The following is a 16934-nucleotide window of genomic DNA, read 5'->3' on the forward strand; positions in this document are numbered from 1 at the left end:
AAATTATCCTTTGAACTCATGCACAGACTTTCTGAAAATGTTTGTGTAGCCCACCAAAATATGTCTGATACTCTTCAATTTAAATTTTCCAAAAAAAAATAAGAGAGGAGCTTTCAAAAAGTAATCAATTTTTCCATAGGTAAGAGTGCCAGTGGTCTAATGAGAAAAATCAAAGTTAAATTTATTGTATAGTTAGTTTTAGATATTCTACAGAACGTTTAGAATAAAGGCTATTAATTTTGCCTTATTTAACAGAATAAAGACAAACTATAAATTAAAACACAATTATAAATGTGTTTTTAATCATTAATAGTATGGATTTTTCATTTGCCCAAATAAAGAGCATCTAACTTCTAAAATTGGTGTTATCAAAAAGAAAAGGATAGTTGTACAGAAAGTGAAAAAAAATTCACTGGTACTTTATTAAGAATATAAATATTCCCTCCAATGAAAACGCAGACCTACAAGCGCACACGTGAATGTCCTGACAGCTGTGCTGTTCTTCCAGCCTCTACAGATGACAGTGCAGCCGAGAAGAAAGGGGGAACCCTTCATGCCGGCCTCATCGTTGGAATTCTCATCCTGGTCCTCATTATAGCCGCAGCCATTCTTGTGACAGTCTACATGTATCACCATCCAACGTCAGCAGCCAGCATCTTCTTTATTGAGGTAAGTGTCAAGTAGAGTACATGAAAACCATGCTAGCTGATGAACTCCAGCCATCTGCTGACACCACCTGCGTTTAATATTTAGCACATGATTTCTCCACTTAGCGGTTGTGAGCTGGCTGATATCACACGTGCACGCATGCGTGCGCACGTACCTATTGATAGATGGCTTTCACGTGATGACCTCAGTTACTTTACCTCAGGAGCTTTTAAAGAAATAAGCCATCTCGCCTTTTACAGATCGAAAAGAAAATAGAAACCATATTTTTTGTCTTATTGGACCAAGTATGTTAACCAGCTGCTCTTTGATCCTAGAAGGAAATGAAGCATATGCTGGAGGATTTAGCTTAAATCAACTAATCGATATCACAGTAATTGAGTCTTGTCCAGATTCATGATACAATATGGTGAGTCTGCTCTGAAAATGCTCACAAACTATTTAGGAAAGATACATATTTCTCTACAAAATAACAGCTATAACAATAAGATTATGGTATGTGCCATCACCATTTTGTGTGATGTGTGTATATTTATACGTGTACATATAAATGCACACGCATACACACACACTCATTCAAACACAAAGAGAGCACTGTGCCGAATCAGTGTTGTGTTTTCATGTACAGAAAATAGAGTTAGTGCCAGTGCCCAAGAGCAGTCAGGTAGGAGGACCAGAGGCTGTGTACAAAGGGCCAGAGCCAAGCCCTGATGTCCACAAGGCCGGAGACTGGGAAGCCTGGGGGCCACAGGATAAGGTCAGTGTGACCAAGTCACCTTCTATCCTCCAGACAACTGGGCTACCTGGGCCTCGTGTGTGCATAGCTTTCACCCCAACATCTTAAGGGAGCCACTGCTCTTCAACACAACATAAATACTAGAGCAATGAAGGAAATCTTCTCCCGCGGAGCTTCAAACTTGTAAACTTTAGGTCTTTTCCAGTTCACTTGGTGATGTACAGTGGGCAGCCTTGCTCACGTGTTGAGTAAGAAATTATAACGACCTTTAAACTACAAAGTTACCTTTAACCTCTATAACAGGGGGAAGTGAATGCAAATCAATTAAGGAATTGCTTAGAAGTCCTCTATGGCTCCCAACTGTCTGTGGAGTAAAGTGCAGTCTCGTTAGTTCTCCTTCAAGGCCTTGGCTATTTGTATCTTGTCTATCATTTCCATTTTTATCCCATAGCTTCTTAACCTGGAGTTCAGTACCATCAAATTCACTCTATTCTCTTCTCCATACACACCCCAAATTCTCCATGTCACCAAGACATTTCTCATTCTGTTTCTTCCACCAAAAAAGTCCTTCCCTTCCCCCTCAATTCTTGAATTCTGGATCCAGAATTCTGGTAGCCTTCAATACCATGTACCCTGTAAGGGTACCCGGACCATCTCTCTGCCAGGACAGCTGGACATAATCTCTCTTTCCTCTGAAATTCTATCCATAGTAATACATCTATATCTTTCTCTGGCATTTACCTTTCTGTTTTGCATTAGAGTTAAATATGTATGTGATTTATTCCACCCTACAGACTTATAAATTCCTCAAGATTTGGATTAAATAACTTAAGCCTTTCAAATTAGAGGTATTCTATCAGTACTTTCTGGAAAGAAAAAGATAATAAATATCCTAGGACATTTCAAACTTCCACTAAATTTTCACACATGAAGTCTTCCAAAAATGTCATTCTCATTTAAAGTCATAATAATTGAGAAATTATCAGGCATTGCATTTAGTTGGAAAGCTCTTATTAAGTTTTGTTAATGTGCTTAATTTTCATGCAAGAAAGCAGAAAACTTTCCCGAGGTCATGAATGCATTGCTCCAAGATCTGACAAGTGACAAGCTGTAAAGCTTCAGTGACTAACCAGACATCAGGCTGCTGCTGTAACCCTCACAGGTTTAAGCTTGTTTATACACTATGAAGTTTATTTTCTGACATTGTGAAAAAGAAGATACTGTGAAATATCTGATAGTGATGGTATTAGTGCAAATTGCACAGTGCAAAGGACCTAGTTCACACCGATTCACAGCAATCCTTGTATGACTACAAAGTGAAACTGTAGAATAGTGAAACTATTGCTGGGAGCAGGGGGGAATTAATATTAGAGATAATTTAATTCTACACCCTCATAACACGAAGGAAGAAACTGAGGTTCAGAGTGGTGGAATGGCTTCTCCAAGGTCGAAGAACCACACTTCTGGGAAGAACTCTCATCTTTCAACACTCAAGTGAAGCAGAATCATTCTGCAGATTCCCAGATTCTCTGGGAATTATTGCCAATAATTGTGCCTAAATCACTAACTCTTTGACACCCTCCTGTCCTCAAGCAGCTCACAGTGGCTGGTTGGCAGATGATTTTTGAAGATAATAATCATAATTTTACTATTATTAAAGCTGATCCATGTTTTCAAAATCGAAACACAGATCCATGATGACTGCACAGTGACTGACATGCCAAACCTATGAATTCAAAGGTTTGAATTACTAATTAAATTAGAGTTATTGGTGCATAAGGAGATTGAGTTTACCAATATCATCTAAGTTGCTTTTCGTGTTCTATATTATACTGCTATCTACTTTTTAAATGAATTTGATGTGCTTTTTCCCATTAGGAAAGCAGTACCTGTTCATTATTAAAAAGATTGTGGAAACGTAAAAGCAAAAAGTAAAGTCGTTTATAGTCCCAATAAGCAGAAATAATCACAATAACTATTTTAATTTATTTTCTTCAGGAATTCTTATATGCATAACTTGATGTTTGCCCATTTAGTATAATTATGATTTCACTGAAATACAAATTTATAGTCTTTATTTTTCTTAGGTCCCATTTGTTTATTTTTGTTTTTATTTCCATTTCTCTAGGAGGTGGATCAAAAAAGATCTTGCTGTGATTTATGTCAAAGAGTGTTCTTCCTATGTTTTCTTCTAAGAGTTTTACAGTGTTCAGTCTTACATTTAGGTCTGTAATCCATTTTGAGTTTATTTTTGTGTACTGTGTTAGGGAGTGTTCTACTTTCATTCTTTTACATGTAGCTGTCCAGGTTTCCCAGCACCACTTATTGAAGAGACTGTCTTTTCTCCATTGTATATCCTTGCCTCCTTTGTCATAGATTAGTTGACCATAGGTGCATGGGTTTATCTCTGGGCTTTCTATCCTGTTCCATTGATCTGATTTCTGTTTTTGTGCCAGTACCATATTGTCTTGATTGCTGTAGCTTTGTAGTATAGTCTGAAGTCAGGGAGTCTGATTCCTCCAGCTCAATTTTTTTCCCTCAAGACTGCTTTGACTATTCAGGGTCTTTTGTGTCTCCATACAAATTTTAAGATTTTTTTGTTCTAGTTCTGTAAAAAATGCCAGTGGTAGTTTAATAGGGATTGCATTAAATCTGTAGATTGCTTTGGGTAGTATAGTCATTTTCATAATATTGATTCTTCCAATCCAAAAACTTGGTATATTTATCTTTCCATCTGTTGGTATCATCTTTAATTTCTTTCATCAGTGTCTTATAATTTTCTGCATACAGGTCTTTTGTCTCCCTAGGTAGGTTTATTCCTAGGTATTTTATTCTTTTTGTTGCAATGGTAAATGGAAGTGTTTCCTAAATTCATCTTTCAGATTTTTCATCATTAGTGTATAGGAAAGCAAGATATTTCTGTGCATTAATTTTGTATCCTGCAACTTTACCAAATTCATTGATTAGCTCTAGTAGTTTTCTGGTGGTATCTTTAGGATTCTCTATGTATAGTATCATGTCATCTGCAAACAGTGACACTTTTACTTCTTTTCCAATTTGTATTCCTTTTATTTCTTTTTCTTCTCTGATTGCTGTGGCTGGGACTTCCAAAACTATGTTGAATAATAGTGGTGAGAGTGGACATCCTTGTCTTGTTCCTGATCTTAGAGGAAATGTTTTCAATTTTTCACCATTGAGAATGATGTTTGCTGTGGGTTTGTCATATACGGCCTTTATTATGTTGAGGTAGGTTCCCTCTATGCCCACTTTCTGGAGAGTTTTTATCATAAATGGGTGTTGAATTTTGTCAGAAGCTTTTCCTGCATCCGTTGAGATGATCATATGGTTTTTCTTCTTCGATTTGTTAATATGGTTTATCACATTGATTGACTTGCATATATTGAAGAATCCTTGCATCCCTGGGATAAATGTCACTTGATCATGGTGTATGATCCTTTTAATGTGCTGTTGGATTCTGTTTGCTAGTATTTTTGTTGAGGATTTTTGCATCTATATTCATCAGTGATATTGGTCTGTAATTTTCTTTTTTGTAGTATCTTTGTCTGGTTTTGGTATCAGGGTGATGGTGGCCTCATAGAATGAGTTTGGGAGTGTTCCTTCCTCTGCAATTTTTTGGAAGAGTCTGAGAAGGATGGGTGCTAACTCTTCTCTAAATGTTTGATAGAATTCACCTGTGAAGCCATCTGGTCCTTGACTTTTGTTTGTTGGAAGATTTTTAATCACAGTTTCAATTTCATTACTTGTGACTGGTCTGCTCATATTTTCTGTTTCTTCCTGGTTCAGTCTTGGAAGGTTATACCTTTCTAAGAATTTGTCCATTTCTTCCAGGTTGTCCATTTTATTGGCATAGAGTTCCTTGTAGTAGTCTCTTAGGATGCTTTGTATTTCTGTGCTGTCTGTTGTAACTTCTCCTTTTTCATTTCGAATTTTATTGATTTGAGTCCTCTCCCTCTTTTTCTTGATGAGTCTCGCTAATGGTTTATCAATTTTGTTTATCTTGTCAAAGAACCTACTTTTAGTTTTATTGATCTCTGCTATTGTTTTCTTTGTTTCTATTTCATTTATTTCTGCTCTGATCTTTATGATTTCTTTCCTTCTGCTAACTTTGGGTTTTGTTTGTTCTTCTTTCTCTAGTTCGTAAGGTTAGATTGTTTACTTGAGATTTTTCTTGTTTCTTGAGGTAGGCTTGTATAGCTATAAACTTCCCTCTTAGAACTGCTTTTGCTGCATCCTATAGGTTTTGGGTCATTGTGTTTTCATTGTCATTTGTCTATAGGTATTTTTTTATTTCCTCTTTGATTTCTTCAGTGATGTCTTGGTTATTTAGTAACGTAGTGTTTAGCCTCCATGTGTTTGTGTTTTTTATGTCTTTTTTCCCTGTAATTCATATCTAATCTCATAGCATTGTGGTCACAAAAGATGCTTGATATGATTTCGATTTTCTTAAATTTACTGAGGCTTGATTTGCGACCCAGGATGTGATCTATCCTGGAGAATGTTCCGCGTGCACTTGAGAAGAAAGTGTAATCTGCTCTTTCTGGATGGAATGTCCTATAAGTATCAATTAAATCTATCTGGTCTATTGTGTCACTTAAAGCTTGTGTTTCCTTATTAATTTTCTGTTTGGATGGTCTGTCCATTGGTGTAAGTGAGGTGTTAAAGTTCCCCACTATTATTGTGTTACTGTCAATTTCCTCCTCGTTTATAGCTGTTAGCAGTTGCCGTATGTATAGAGGTACTCCTGTGTTGAGTGCATACATATTTATAATTGTTATATCTTCTTCTTTGATTGATCCCCTGATCATTATGTAATGTCCCTTGTGTCTTGTAAGATTCTTTATTTTAAAGTCTATTTTTCTGATATGAGTACTGCTACTCCAGCTTTCTTTTGATTTCCATTTGCATGGAATATCTTTTTCCATCCCCTCACTTTCAGTCTGTATGTGTCCCTAGGTCTGAAATGGGTCTCTTGTAGACAGCATATATATGGATCTTGTTTTTGTATCTATTCAGCGAGCCTGTGTCTTTTGGTTGGAGCATTTAATCCATTCATGTTTAAGGTAATTATCGATATGTATGTTCCTATTACCATTTTTTTAATTGTTATGACTTTGTTTTTGTAGGTCCTTTTCTTCTCTTGTGTTTCCCACTTAGAGAAGTTCCTTTAGCATTTGTTGTAAAGCTGGTTTGGTGGTGCTGAATTCTCTTACCTTTTGCTTGTCTGTAAGCTTTTGATTTCTCTGTCGAATCTGAATGAGATCCTTGCCAAATAGAGTAATCTTGGTTGTAGGTTATTCCCTTTCATCACTTTAAATATATCATGCCACTCCCTTCTGGCTTGTAGAGTTTCTACTGAGAAATCAGCTGTTAAACTTATGGGAGTTCCCTTGTATGTTATTTGTCATTTTTCCCTTGTTGCTTTCAATAATTTGCCTTTGTCTTTAATTTTTGTCAATTTGATTATTCTGTGTCTTGGTGTGTTTCACCTTGGTTTTATCCTGCCTGGGACCCTCTGTGCTTCTTGGACTTGGGTGGCTATTTCCTTTCCCATGTTAGGGAAGTTTTCGACTATAATCTCTTCAAATATTTTCTTGGGTCGTTTCTCTCTCTCTTCTCCCTCTGGGACCCCTATAATGCGAATGTTGTTGCATTTAATGTTGTCCCAGAGGTCTCTTAGGCTGTCTTCATTTCTTTTCAGTCTTTTTTCTTTATTCTGTTCCATGGCAGTGAATTCCACCATTTTGTCTTCCAGGTCACTTATCCATTCTTCTGCCTCAGTTATTCTGCTATTGATTCCTTCTAGTGTAGTTTTCATTTCAGTTATTGTATTTTTCATCTCTGTTTGTTTTTTAATTCTTCTAGGTCTTTGTTAAACATTTGTTGCATCTACTCAATCTTTGCCTCCATTCTTTTTCTGAGGTCCTGGATCATCTTCACTATCATTATTCTGAGTTCTTTTTCTGGAAGGTTGCCTATCTCCACTTCATTTGTTGTTTTTCTGGGGTTTTATCTTGTTCCTTCATCTGGTACATAGACCTCTGCCTTTTCATCTTGTCTATCTTTCTGTGAATGTGGTTTTTGTTCCTCAGGCTGCAGGATTGTCGTTTTTCTTGCTTCTGCTGTCTGCCCTCTGGTGGATGAGGCTATGTGAGGCTTGTGCAAGTTTCCTGATCATCTTTATTTTTCAAATAACATTTTTTTTCTTTTATTGTATACTCTTTGTAAACATCATTCTGGTGGCTGTATGCTATTCCATTCAACATTCATTCAGTAGCTTTACATTGATTGTCTCTTATACTGTCGAGTGGTATTCAGAAAGCACTGAGGGCCTAACATTGCTAACATTGCCTTGAAGTAAAAAAGAAACTTACTTCACCCAATTTGACTATGTGTTAGTTTTCTATTGCTTCTGTAACAAATTACTACAAACCTGATAACCTAAACTAATACACACTTACTATCTTACAGTTCTAGAGGTCAGAAATCCAAACTTAGTGTCATTGGGCTAAAGTCAAGGTGTTGGCAGAACTGGTTCCTTCTGGAGGCTTCAGGAAGAATAATTTCCTTGCCATTTTCAATTGTTAGAGGCTGCATGCGTTTCTTGGCTCCTGGTCCCTTCTTCTCATCATTCCAACCTCTGCTTCTATCATCGCATCTTCTCCTACTAACTCTGACCCCTGCCTTCTTGTAAGGCCCATTGTGATCCAGTATCTCCCCATGTCATCATCCTTAATTTAATCACATCTACAAAGTCTTTCACCTATATGGTGGTTGACAGGTTTTTGCAATTAGGACATGAACATCTTTGGTAGACCATTATTCTGGCTACCACAGGCTGAATCAAATGTGAGATGCATCACACACTCCCCATTAAACTGTGACATGCCCTTGACCTTAAGACCATCCCAATTTCCATGATATTAAAGTGTGACCCAGTGTGTATCTTGTGTATTTCACCACAAAATCCAGACTGCATTAAACACTTGTAGGAATTAGTTTCTGTGCTGTGCTAGACACAGTGCATACTGTGATGAATTTTAATCACTTGGCCCTTGAGTGGATAGACCACAGTTCATACAGCCAGTCTTGTATTATGGAGCATTGGGGTTCTTACCATTTTTTGCTATTATAATTGGCCCCATTATGAACATAGTAATGGTAACAGCGAACATTTCTTAAATTCACTGGGAGAAGTGATTTATACTTATTACCTCATTTAATCCTCACGAAGACCCTATGAGGTACTAAAATGATCTCCATGTCATAAATGAGGAAGAAGACGCACAGAATTTAAGCAGTGTGCTCAGTATCATTCATTTAGTCAGTGGTAGAGTAAGGATATCCAGCCCAGGCTCTCCAGAGATCATACACTTAACCTTGAGGCCATGCTGCCTCTCTGTGTGTAAAAGGGGCTTGCTGCATGCACTGTATGTTGCAATGTAGGAGGATGTGTAGCTAAGGGCATATATTATGTCCTTAGAACAGATTCCCCAAAGTAGAATCAAATGAAAGAAATAAACAGTTTAAAAGCACTTAACAAATATTGACAAAATCATTGCCCAAAGATGTACACCAATTTATGTAGCTGTCATTGCTATTGTCTTTTTTTAGTGTAGATAATAATGACAGTACCTATTATCTGTTTTGTTCTTGCAGAAAATATACACCAGTTATTATATGTTTTTTGGACACAAACACTCTACCTCATACATTACCTGGGCTTTAGCTTTTAAACTTTTTGTTTATAGAAAGAGACTAGGATAAAATGGGGATTAAATTCTAGAAATTCACTGTTATATGGAATGCCAAGTGAATGTGACTCAAGGCAATAAAATGATTAAAATCAAGAGAAAAATAGTTGAAAATCAGGAGGCCTTGATGATAAAGCAGACTGTCACTCCATATATTGTATAATTAAACAATAATTGAGTTGACTGTTTACACCTCATGTCTTTATACAGAGGATCGGGGCCAAGCGTTCCATTCTCCTGAGACAGTCAGTCTTTACCCATCTGGCAGAATGGTCTATTTTTCAAAAACTTATCTTCTGTATTCCTCCATCATCCTCTTCAGGTCTTAAACTGAGCATTTTCTTTTGACTTTTTACTATATGGATTTCATTTTGTGTTTACCTGTCTGGCTTCTCTCAGTAATTTTCAAAAAGACACTTGATTTTGACCAAAACCCATCTCCTTATACATGAATGAATAACATGCTTAAAAATCTTTTTTAAAATCAGGTTCACTATCTTGAAATAAAATAGCAGAGAACAAATATTCAAATAAGCATGTTTTTCTTAATTTTTAATAGATTTTGATGAAACTACTATCTCTTTGGAAGAATTAAATATGCCTTTGGTTCTACATCAAATTTAATGTTTGCTGAACATTCCTAAGCATAGATTCTGTGAGTTATAATAAATTTTTATTGCATGAATATGGGCTACAGACATAAATGTTTGCACTGTTGAATACTATCACATATCATTATTTAAGGTTTTTAAATAAGGTACAGAAAATGTAATCTAATCGAAGGCCAAGAAAGTAATAGTATAAAGTGGTAACCATATGACAAAAACAATCCGATGAAAGAATTCTGTGTGCACCATAAACAAAATAATTTCAATTAACAATCTTAATAAAAGAATTCATGATGAACACTGTGCTTAATTTTCTTTGGTATTCTAAACAATGGTTGATATTTAGACATTTATGTGCAGATGTGACTGTTCTATATTAATAAAAATGAAGAGAAATGGTAAAACTGTGATGATAAAGATGATCAATACCTTGGCAAAATAGATTCGATGAGTAAAATATTAGTTTTTTTGATAATAGAAAAGCAAAAACTAAGAATACCCTATCCTGCTGCTGATGCTGTAAGGCACTATTGAAAACGTCCTCAGAGAGAAAGAAATCAGTACAAAGCACTCATTTAAAGATGGTAGAGCATTATAGGAACAAGGCCCTTCATGTTTCAGGAGAGCACTAAGACAATGCAATGGTAATGGAGTTTGTCTCTGAGTAGATTATAATTTTTACTCTGAGGATTGGAGAAGAGACAGGGACAGAGCTGTGCTGTCAGTGTGGCAGCCACTAGCCCTGTGTTGCCATTGAGCACTTGGAATGTGGCTAGTCTAGAATAAGGTGCATGTAAAATACACACCAGTTTTTGAAGTTTGAGTACAAAAATAGAATGTATGATACCATTAATAATTTTATATTAATTACATGTTGAAATGAAAATATCTTGGGTATAATGGCTTAAATAAAATATATTATTAATTTCACTTACTTTCACTTTTTAATGTGGCTACTAGACATTTCTAAAATTAGGTTGATGGCTCACACTCTATTTCTACTGGACAATGCTGGTTTATAGAGAAAACCTTGCAGAGAAGAGGGGGTTAAACAGAAAATCTGATTCTCTCCATATTTTTTGCAAGTAGAAAACCGGGTGATTTTCAGCACAGGGGAGAAGTTAGATGCTTGAGGAGAGAGATGGCTGACAAAGCTATCTGATATGTTGACCATTCATTCATTCATTCATCTATTTGAATTTGTTGAGCCCCTATTATGTGCCAGGTACCCAAGACTCAGAGATAAACAAAATGGACAAGAAACCATCCTTGCTGTCATGCAGCTTCCATACTAGTGAGGAGAGAGAGAAGATAAATATATTTTAAGCTAGGTATGGATTTCAAGTTGAATGTTTAGTTATAAAAGAGGCAGTCCTCAAAAAAAAAAAAAAAGGCAGTCCGCATAAAATGCTTAGAGAAAATGTTAACCTTTTTTGAGCAGTCAAATATTATTAGTCAGATAATGAAGTATATAAGAGTTTATGATGATCTTTGTTCCCGAACTTCAAATTTGGTAATAATCAGTTCTGGGTATATATTTATAATACACACACATACATACATGGATACATACATACACATATACACACATAAGTAAATAAGACTGCTCTCCAAAACAGTTAATTTTCCTGAAGGACAAAACAGTCTCACCATTCTTAAATTGTGCATACTAATTTGAACTTGAAGTCACACGATGGTTTCCACAGTAAAACCTGGACATAAATGTCTAAATACCAGTCACTGTTCATATCGTGCCTTAAAATTCTTATTATTTCCAGGGGACCAAAATATCTGCCTTTAGTGGAAGTTCCCAGTATTTTTTATCCTCAAACTCATAGGATGTCGAAACAAAAAGAAACATCAGCATGCATGCAACCCAGGGATTTTGTAACTTTTTCAAAGTAAAGTGTATGAATTCCCTCCAGTATCTACCTTACCTACATCTCCTTGTGGGTTTATGTTTTGTCTTAAAAACTTGCGGGAATTTTGCATTATACTCTATAATATAGACACATATGTTTAATGTAAATTTTTTTAAAAATGATTCTGCCCCCCACCCTTCAACCAAAGATAACATTTCAAAGATGAGTCTTCTTTCTTCTGCAACTTTGAGCATCCCTGGCACCCTGTTGCACAGCCCTAGGTACTATAAAATCCAGATAAATCCAAACCAGCAGAGCCCTCTGTTCCTTGAACCTAAGTGGGAAGTGTCCTTTCTCCACCTTTGTTGGAGGCAAGTCCAATGTAGAGACAGAAACCCAGGATGGTGAAACAGTTCTCCTGGGGCATGTCAAAGCTGGTTTCAGAGCCAGTACTTAAACTCAGGACTCTTCCTGGCCTGTAGGCTGCGCTGCCAGAGCGGAGGCATAACCACAGACTTCTGAGCAGTTTGTCACTCAAGGGGCTCCTCACCCCAAGAAATCTTTGGGAATAACAAGGACCCATGGAGAATATGATTAAAGGAAGATGGGCAGCTGTGGCCCTCAACTTTTCCTGGCAGTCAGTAGTGGTGCCAGGAAAGAAGCCAGAGGAAAGGAGCCAGGCAAGGACTCAGAGGCTGGTGCTGGGGAGGAAGAGTGTTTGCTCAAAGTCTGGCGTCTGGCTTTGCAGCTGCCTAGTGAGCAGCACTTGGGAGGCAGGAAGATATGGCCCGTTGGCGGCCTGCGCCATAGACAGAGAATTCGTTTCAGAGACCAAAGGATCCTTTAATCTTGAAGTCACAGGTTTTTTCATAACTGAGTTTGCCCTTAAGTCATTCCTTAGTCTTATTTCAGTCTTAAAGAAAACTCAAGGAAAAAGTGATTCATTGAAACAAAATATTTATTTCTATTTCTTAGAGGAGGCCAAAGCTGGCATTCACTTTTGGTGAACTGCTATGAAGAAGGAAAGATCAGGCAAAACCTAGCTGAAATGGTTTGACACCCTTGTTAAAGAAGCTGTTTTATTAGATGGCAGATTTCCAGAAATCTAGCAATATATAGGGTAAAAAAGGTGAAAATGGTTTGCATATTCTTAAAGACACTCTTTGTGTATATGTTCTAAGATGCTAGAATCTTATTCACGTGCATCACTGAATGTTTTTGAGACATCATTTCAAGTTTATGGTTATTTCCTTATTTACCCAGTTACCAAAATAAGATTTCTTTTATAGGTATCATCTTTAATTTACTCTTCTGGATACCACATTTTAAGTTAAATTCCTAAAACTAAAATATTTTCTTCCCTTCATCAGGGAGAATTATTAAAAATAGTGAATAAACTATTTAATATTTCACTGAGCTCTCTGCTCTAGTTGCTTAATTACCATTCCTTAACTTATTATTTTTCATAGTGCATAGAGCCATGAAATAAACTTTTATATATTCATATTATATTTATATCATGCATATTTATATATGTGTATTTTATGTATATTTATATGTGTATGATATGTATATTTTATACAAGTATATAAAATCTCCACAGGGAAGCCCTTAAAAGATGGAAGAATCAAATGAATAAATAAATAAAAGCCCACAGAGCTACAGTCCACTTGGGTGTCTGTAAACCTGAATTATGTCATTTTAAGTATATGATATAAGTTTTAGGTATTCCAGTCTTTTTCTGTAGTCTCTTTAAAAGAAGATTGCTCTACTTATAATACCAACTGTTGAGTAATTTCTTCCTTGTGATTTTGGTAACTTTTTTGTTAAAATAAATACTCAAGTCTGTCTATTTGTGGAGACATAATAGAAACTTTAATTTTAGCAATAATTATTGCATTGCAATAATAATAAATTTATTCAATTATAGATTATTTTTCCACCAATTCCACATAGTATAACTTTTTTTCTGACAAATCCAAAACAACTAAACTAAATAATTTTATTATTATGACATGCTTTGGTTTATAAATAAATATTAGAAATTATTTGTGATTGTAAGAAAATTGAAATTTTAAAATTTGAGTTTAGAAGATTCAAAATTCAGAATCTAGAGAACAGAAATATAAAGAAATGTATTTTAAATGATAGAAATAATCATGCTCTTTGTAATTCCATTAGAAATGATTAGGCAAAGGTACTTTTAATTTGCAAGTGGATTAAGATTATTTTGCTCTATTTTCTTGAGGTGATGCTTTCATGAAAACTTTCTTAATATAAACAAAATAATTTTCAATTCAAAATTAAAACAACTTTTCTTACACTGTATAGTAAGGGAATATAGAGTCAGAATTATTAGTTCTGTTTCTACTTTCAGGTAATTACAATATTTATATTTTAATGAGAAAGCCATTCATCTGTTCAAAAAAACTTTTTTGTGAACACTGACTCTGAGACCACTGTTATCCTTGGCAAAAACTTTAAAAGGAGAAATGATATTTGCTCTGTTAAAAGGAGAAAAAGTTTTTTCTATAAAAAGAAAATAAATTTGTGATAATTATTCTAAATCTCAGTGCAATGTAAAGTTCTAGGATTGTAGTAAGGGATAATCTTCTTTTAATTGTATATCAGGATCTTTTTGTTTTCTATCTGAATTTATGTCACATATCTTAGTTTTTAAAGTTTTCCTTGCCATTGACCTTGAAATATCTGTGATTCAGTAGCTGGTAATTGGGCTTGCATCTTGAATATGTACAAGTTTAATGTGGAGAAAATTTGATGTAGTGTGAGGATAAAAAACATTGAATTTTAGTGAAAAGCAATCTCAAAATTTGTAATTTATAATATATGGCTGTCAATTTTTAAATGTATCATATGTTTCATGAAGAGTGGGAAGGCATCTCACCAAAAGTGATAAGTGTACCCCTACAGTGGAGGAACGTACCCAACCTTAAATGTGTTTAGAGGAGAATGCTTATTACAGACTTCTGACTCATGCCTGGAATATGAATGAAAGGAGAAATTCTAGCTGAGAAAAGTCTAGAAGGAGGAGCATGGTAGCTCCACCACTGTTGATAGGCTATCCCATGAATGAGGTGTCTGACTTCTTCTGGATGGATCTCAAGGATGGTCATGAGGATCTCTGGGGAGAAGTTATGAAGATACAAATATGAGCTAAATATAGACTTTCTAATAATCAGAGGTACCCAGAGATGGTACTCAGAGGCTCTGGGGTGGTGAGATTTTTCATCACCAGAGGTCCTTAAGCATTCAAGAAGGCCCCTTATTCACGACTTCATATAGTGTATTTAAGCATTATATATGTGTATGAGCTCGAATGAATTTAAGGTTTGTTCTATCCCTGTAAGTCTTGAATATTCTGGTGCCCCCTCCACCCACAAAGTTGTATATGTTTCAGAAAAATACAAAAATGGCAAAGTAAACTAGAAAGCATGATTGTGTGTTTGCTCACACAATCTCCCAGTTTTTGAAGACATCTGATTTCTTCATAACCCAAAGTGAAAAAGTAAAACTCATGCCCACACAACAAGACTACAAGGAAGGCTATAGTTCTTCTATCCAGAGAATATAGTTAGTTATGAGGTAATACTCTGAGGTGGAGGGGACCCACCAACTCTTCACCTTCTGAGGAAATTGGTAGATTTCATGTTCATGTTGCTGCAGGACCAGCAAGGCTCCAGTTTGTCTTTAGTTAAAGGTCTGCATAAAAACAAAAGAATTTATCAGGAAAGTAACAACCAATACAAAGTGCCTTAAATAAATCTTTCCCAGTAAGGGTTACTTGAAATAGAATAAAGTAACACAGAGCCAGAGATACAAAGTGCTATTTTGCTTTCTCCCATGGTTCTCTCAGCAAATGAATTTCTTAAGTTTTACTAAGAGGTGAGGTTGACAAGTAAATATGTATGATTTCTTTAAATAGGTAGTAGAAGCAAAGCATACTTGGCACTTTGCACTTAGAAATAAATTCGTTTGTGGTTTTCATTCTCCATCTTTTTCTCCCTTTTTCTTAAGATTTAGACTATTCTGAGAGCTTTTAGTATAACATGTAAGCTCCAGCCACTTAAAATCACTTCTGCTACTCTGTTTCCTTCCCTCACACTGCAAAGAAGCCTCAAGGAATTTTTCAATATTCTCATTCAAAAATTTTTTCTGAAATTTAAGTTGGCATTTTTCCCATTCCTATTTTATTTCAATCTGTGATCATTAACATCTTCATATTATAATCACGGCTAACGGGCAATGTACTTTTTTCTTCTCACCCTTCTCTTAACTATAGAAAACACAGATTTCATTCACATTGAAACTCCCGCGTGCGGTAAATGATGCAGCTGAGTCACATTCCAGGCAGGTGCACATCTGTTTCCCTGACATAGAACAGAGTGTAGACGCCCAATCTTGATCAGGAGGAGCTAAGCGGAGAGTGCAACTTCTTAGTTATCTTTCCTCCATGAATCTCCACTTAAGAAGATATATCATTATCTCTTATTGACCTCCAAGTAGTAAAGAAAGAGACAGATAAATATCTGCCTTGCCTTCCTGCCTTTATGAGCCTAACATATATGAATATATATACATATTCAGTCATTCATTTACCTCAGCACATAGTAGAACAATTGCCTGTTTTATTTGTCAGTGAAAAGTAGGTATAAGACTAAAGTATTCTCAGTGATATTTTCATTCAAATCAATTTTGTGAAAGACTTTATAGTAATAAATGAGGTGATTGAACAGTAAATGAAAAAAAAAGTCCTTTAAATATCAAAAGATAGTACTAATTGGAAGTTTCTAGGAAGTTGCTAGTGGTGGTAGCAGCATAAATGTTTTGCTTCCAAAATTTCCAGATAAAAACAGACAGTACAACTGGATATCAAAGTCAAAAACTTGTGGGCAGCATTTACAACAAAGCCAGCTGACAACTTATGTCCAAAATATAAATATGAACCCTCAAATACATCAGATAATAACAAGCCACCAGATATCCACAAGACCTGAATGTTGTCCATATCTGTGTGCAAGAAAGCAAAGGGTAGCAACAAGGTGTCCAACAGGCATGAAAACAGGAGAAACACAAAATAGCCAATAGGCATTGACTAGCAAATACAGCAGGCTAATGTGAGAACAGCAGCAAGACATGGGAAGGGCAAGTGCCAACCCCAGTTGCAGGTGAGTGTATGGGACCTATGTATAAATTTCTGAAGGAGCTAGAGTGGTTTGGTTTGAAGAATTCTCAAAATTGACCTGCCAGGGCCATCTGCCATGACAGTGCC

General features: G+C 35.8%; 1 protein-coding gene across 4 annotated transcripts in view; it reads left to right on the forward strand.

Moving 5' to 3' along the window:
- The window catches only part of PLXDC2 (plexin domain containing 2), a 434034-nt gene that overhangs the window by 389190 nt on the left and 27910 nt on the right, over positions 1 to 16934 (forward strand). For all 4 annotated transcript variants that reach the window (XM_067030372.1, XM_067030371.1, XM_067030373.1 and 1 more), the window contains one exon: positions 509 to 669. In XM_067030372.1, the coding sequence (XP_066886473.1) occupies positions 509 to 669 (161 nt within the window). The remainder of the gene's footprint in view (positions 1 to 508; positions 670 to 16934) is intronic.

Source organism: Kogia breviceps, chromosome 3 (assembly GCF_026419965.1).
Source record: "Kogia breviceps isolate mKogBre1 chromosome 3, mKogBre1 haplotype 1, whole genome shotgun sequence".
Lineage (NCBI taxonomy): Eukaryota > Metazoa > Chordata > Mammalia > Artiodactyla > Physeteridae > Kogia > Kogia breviceps.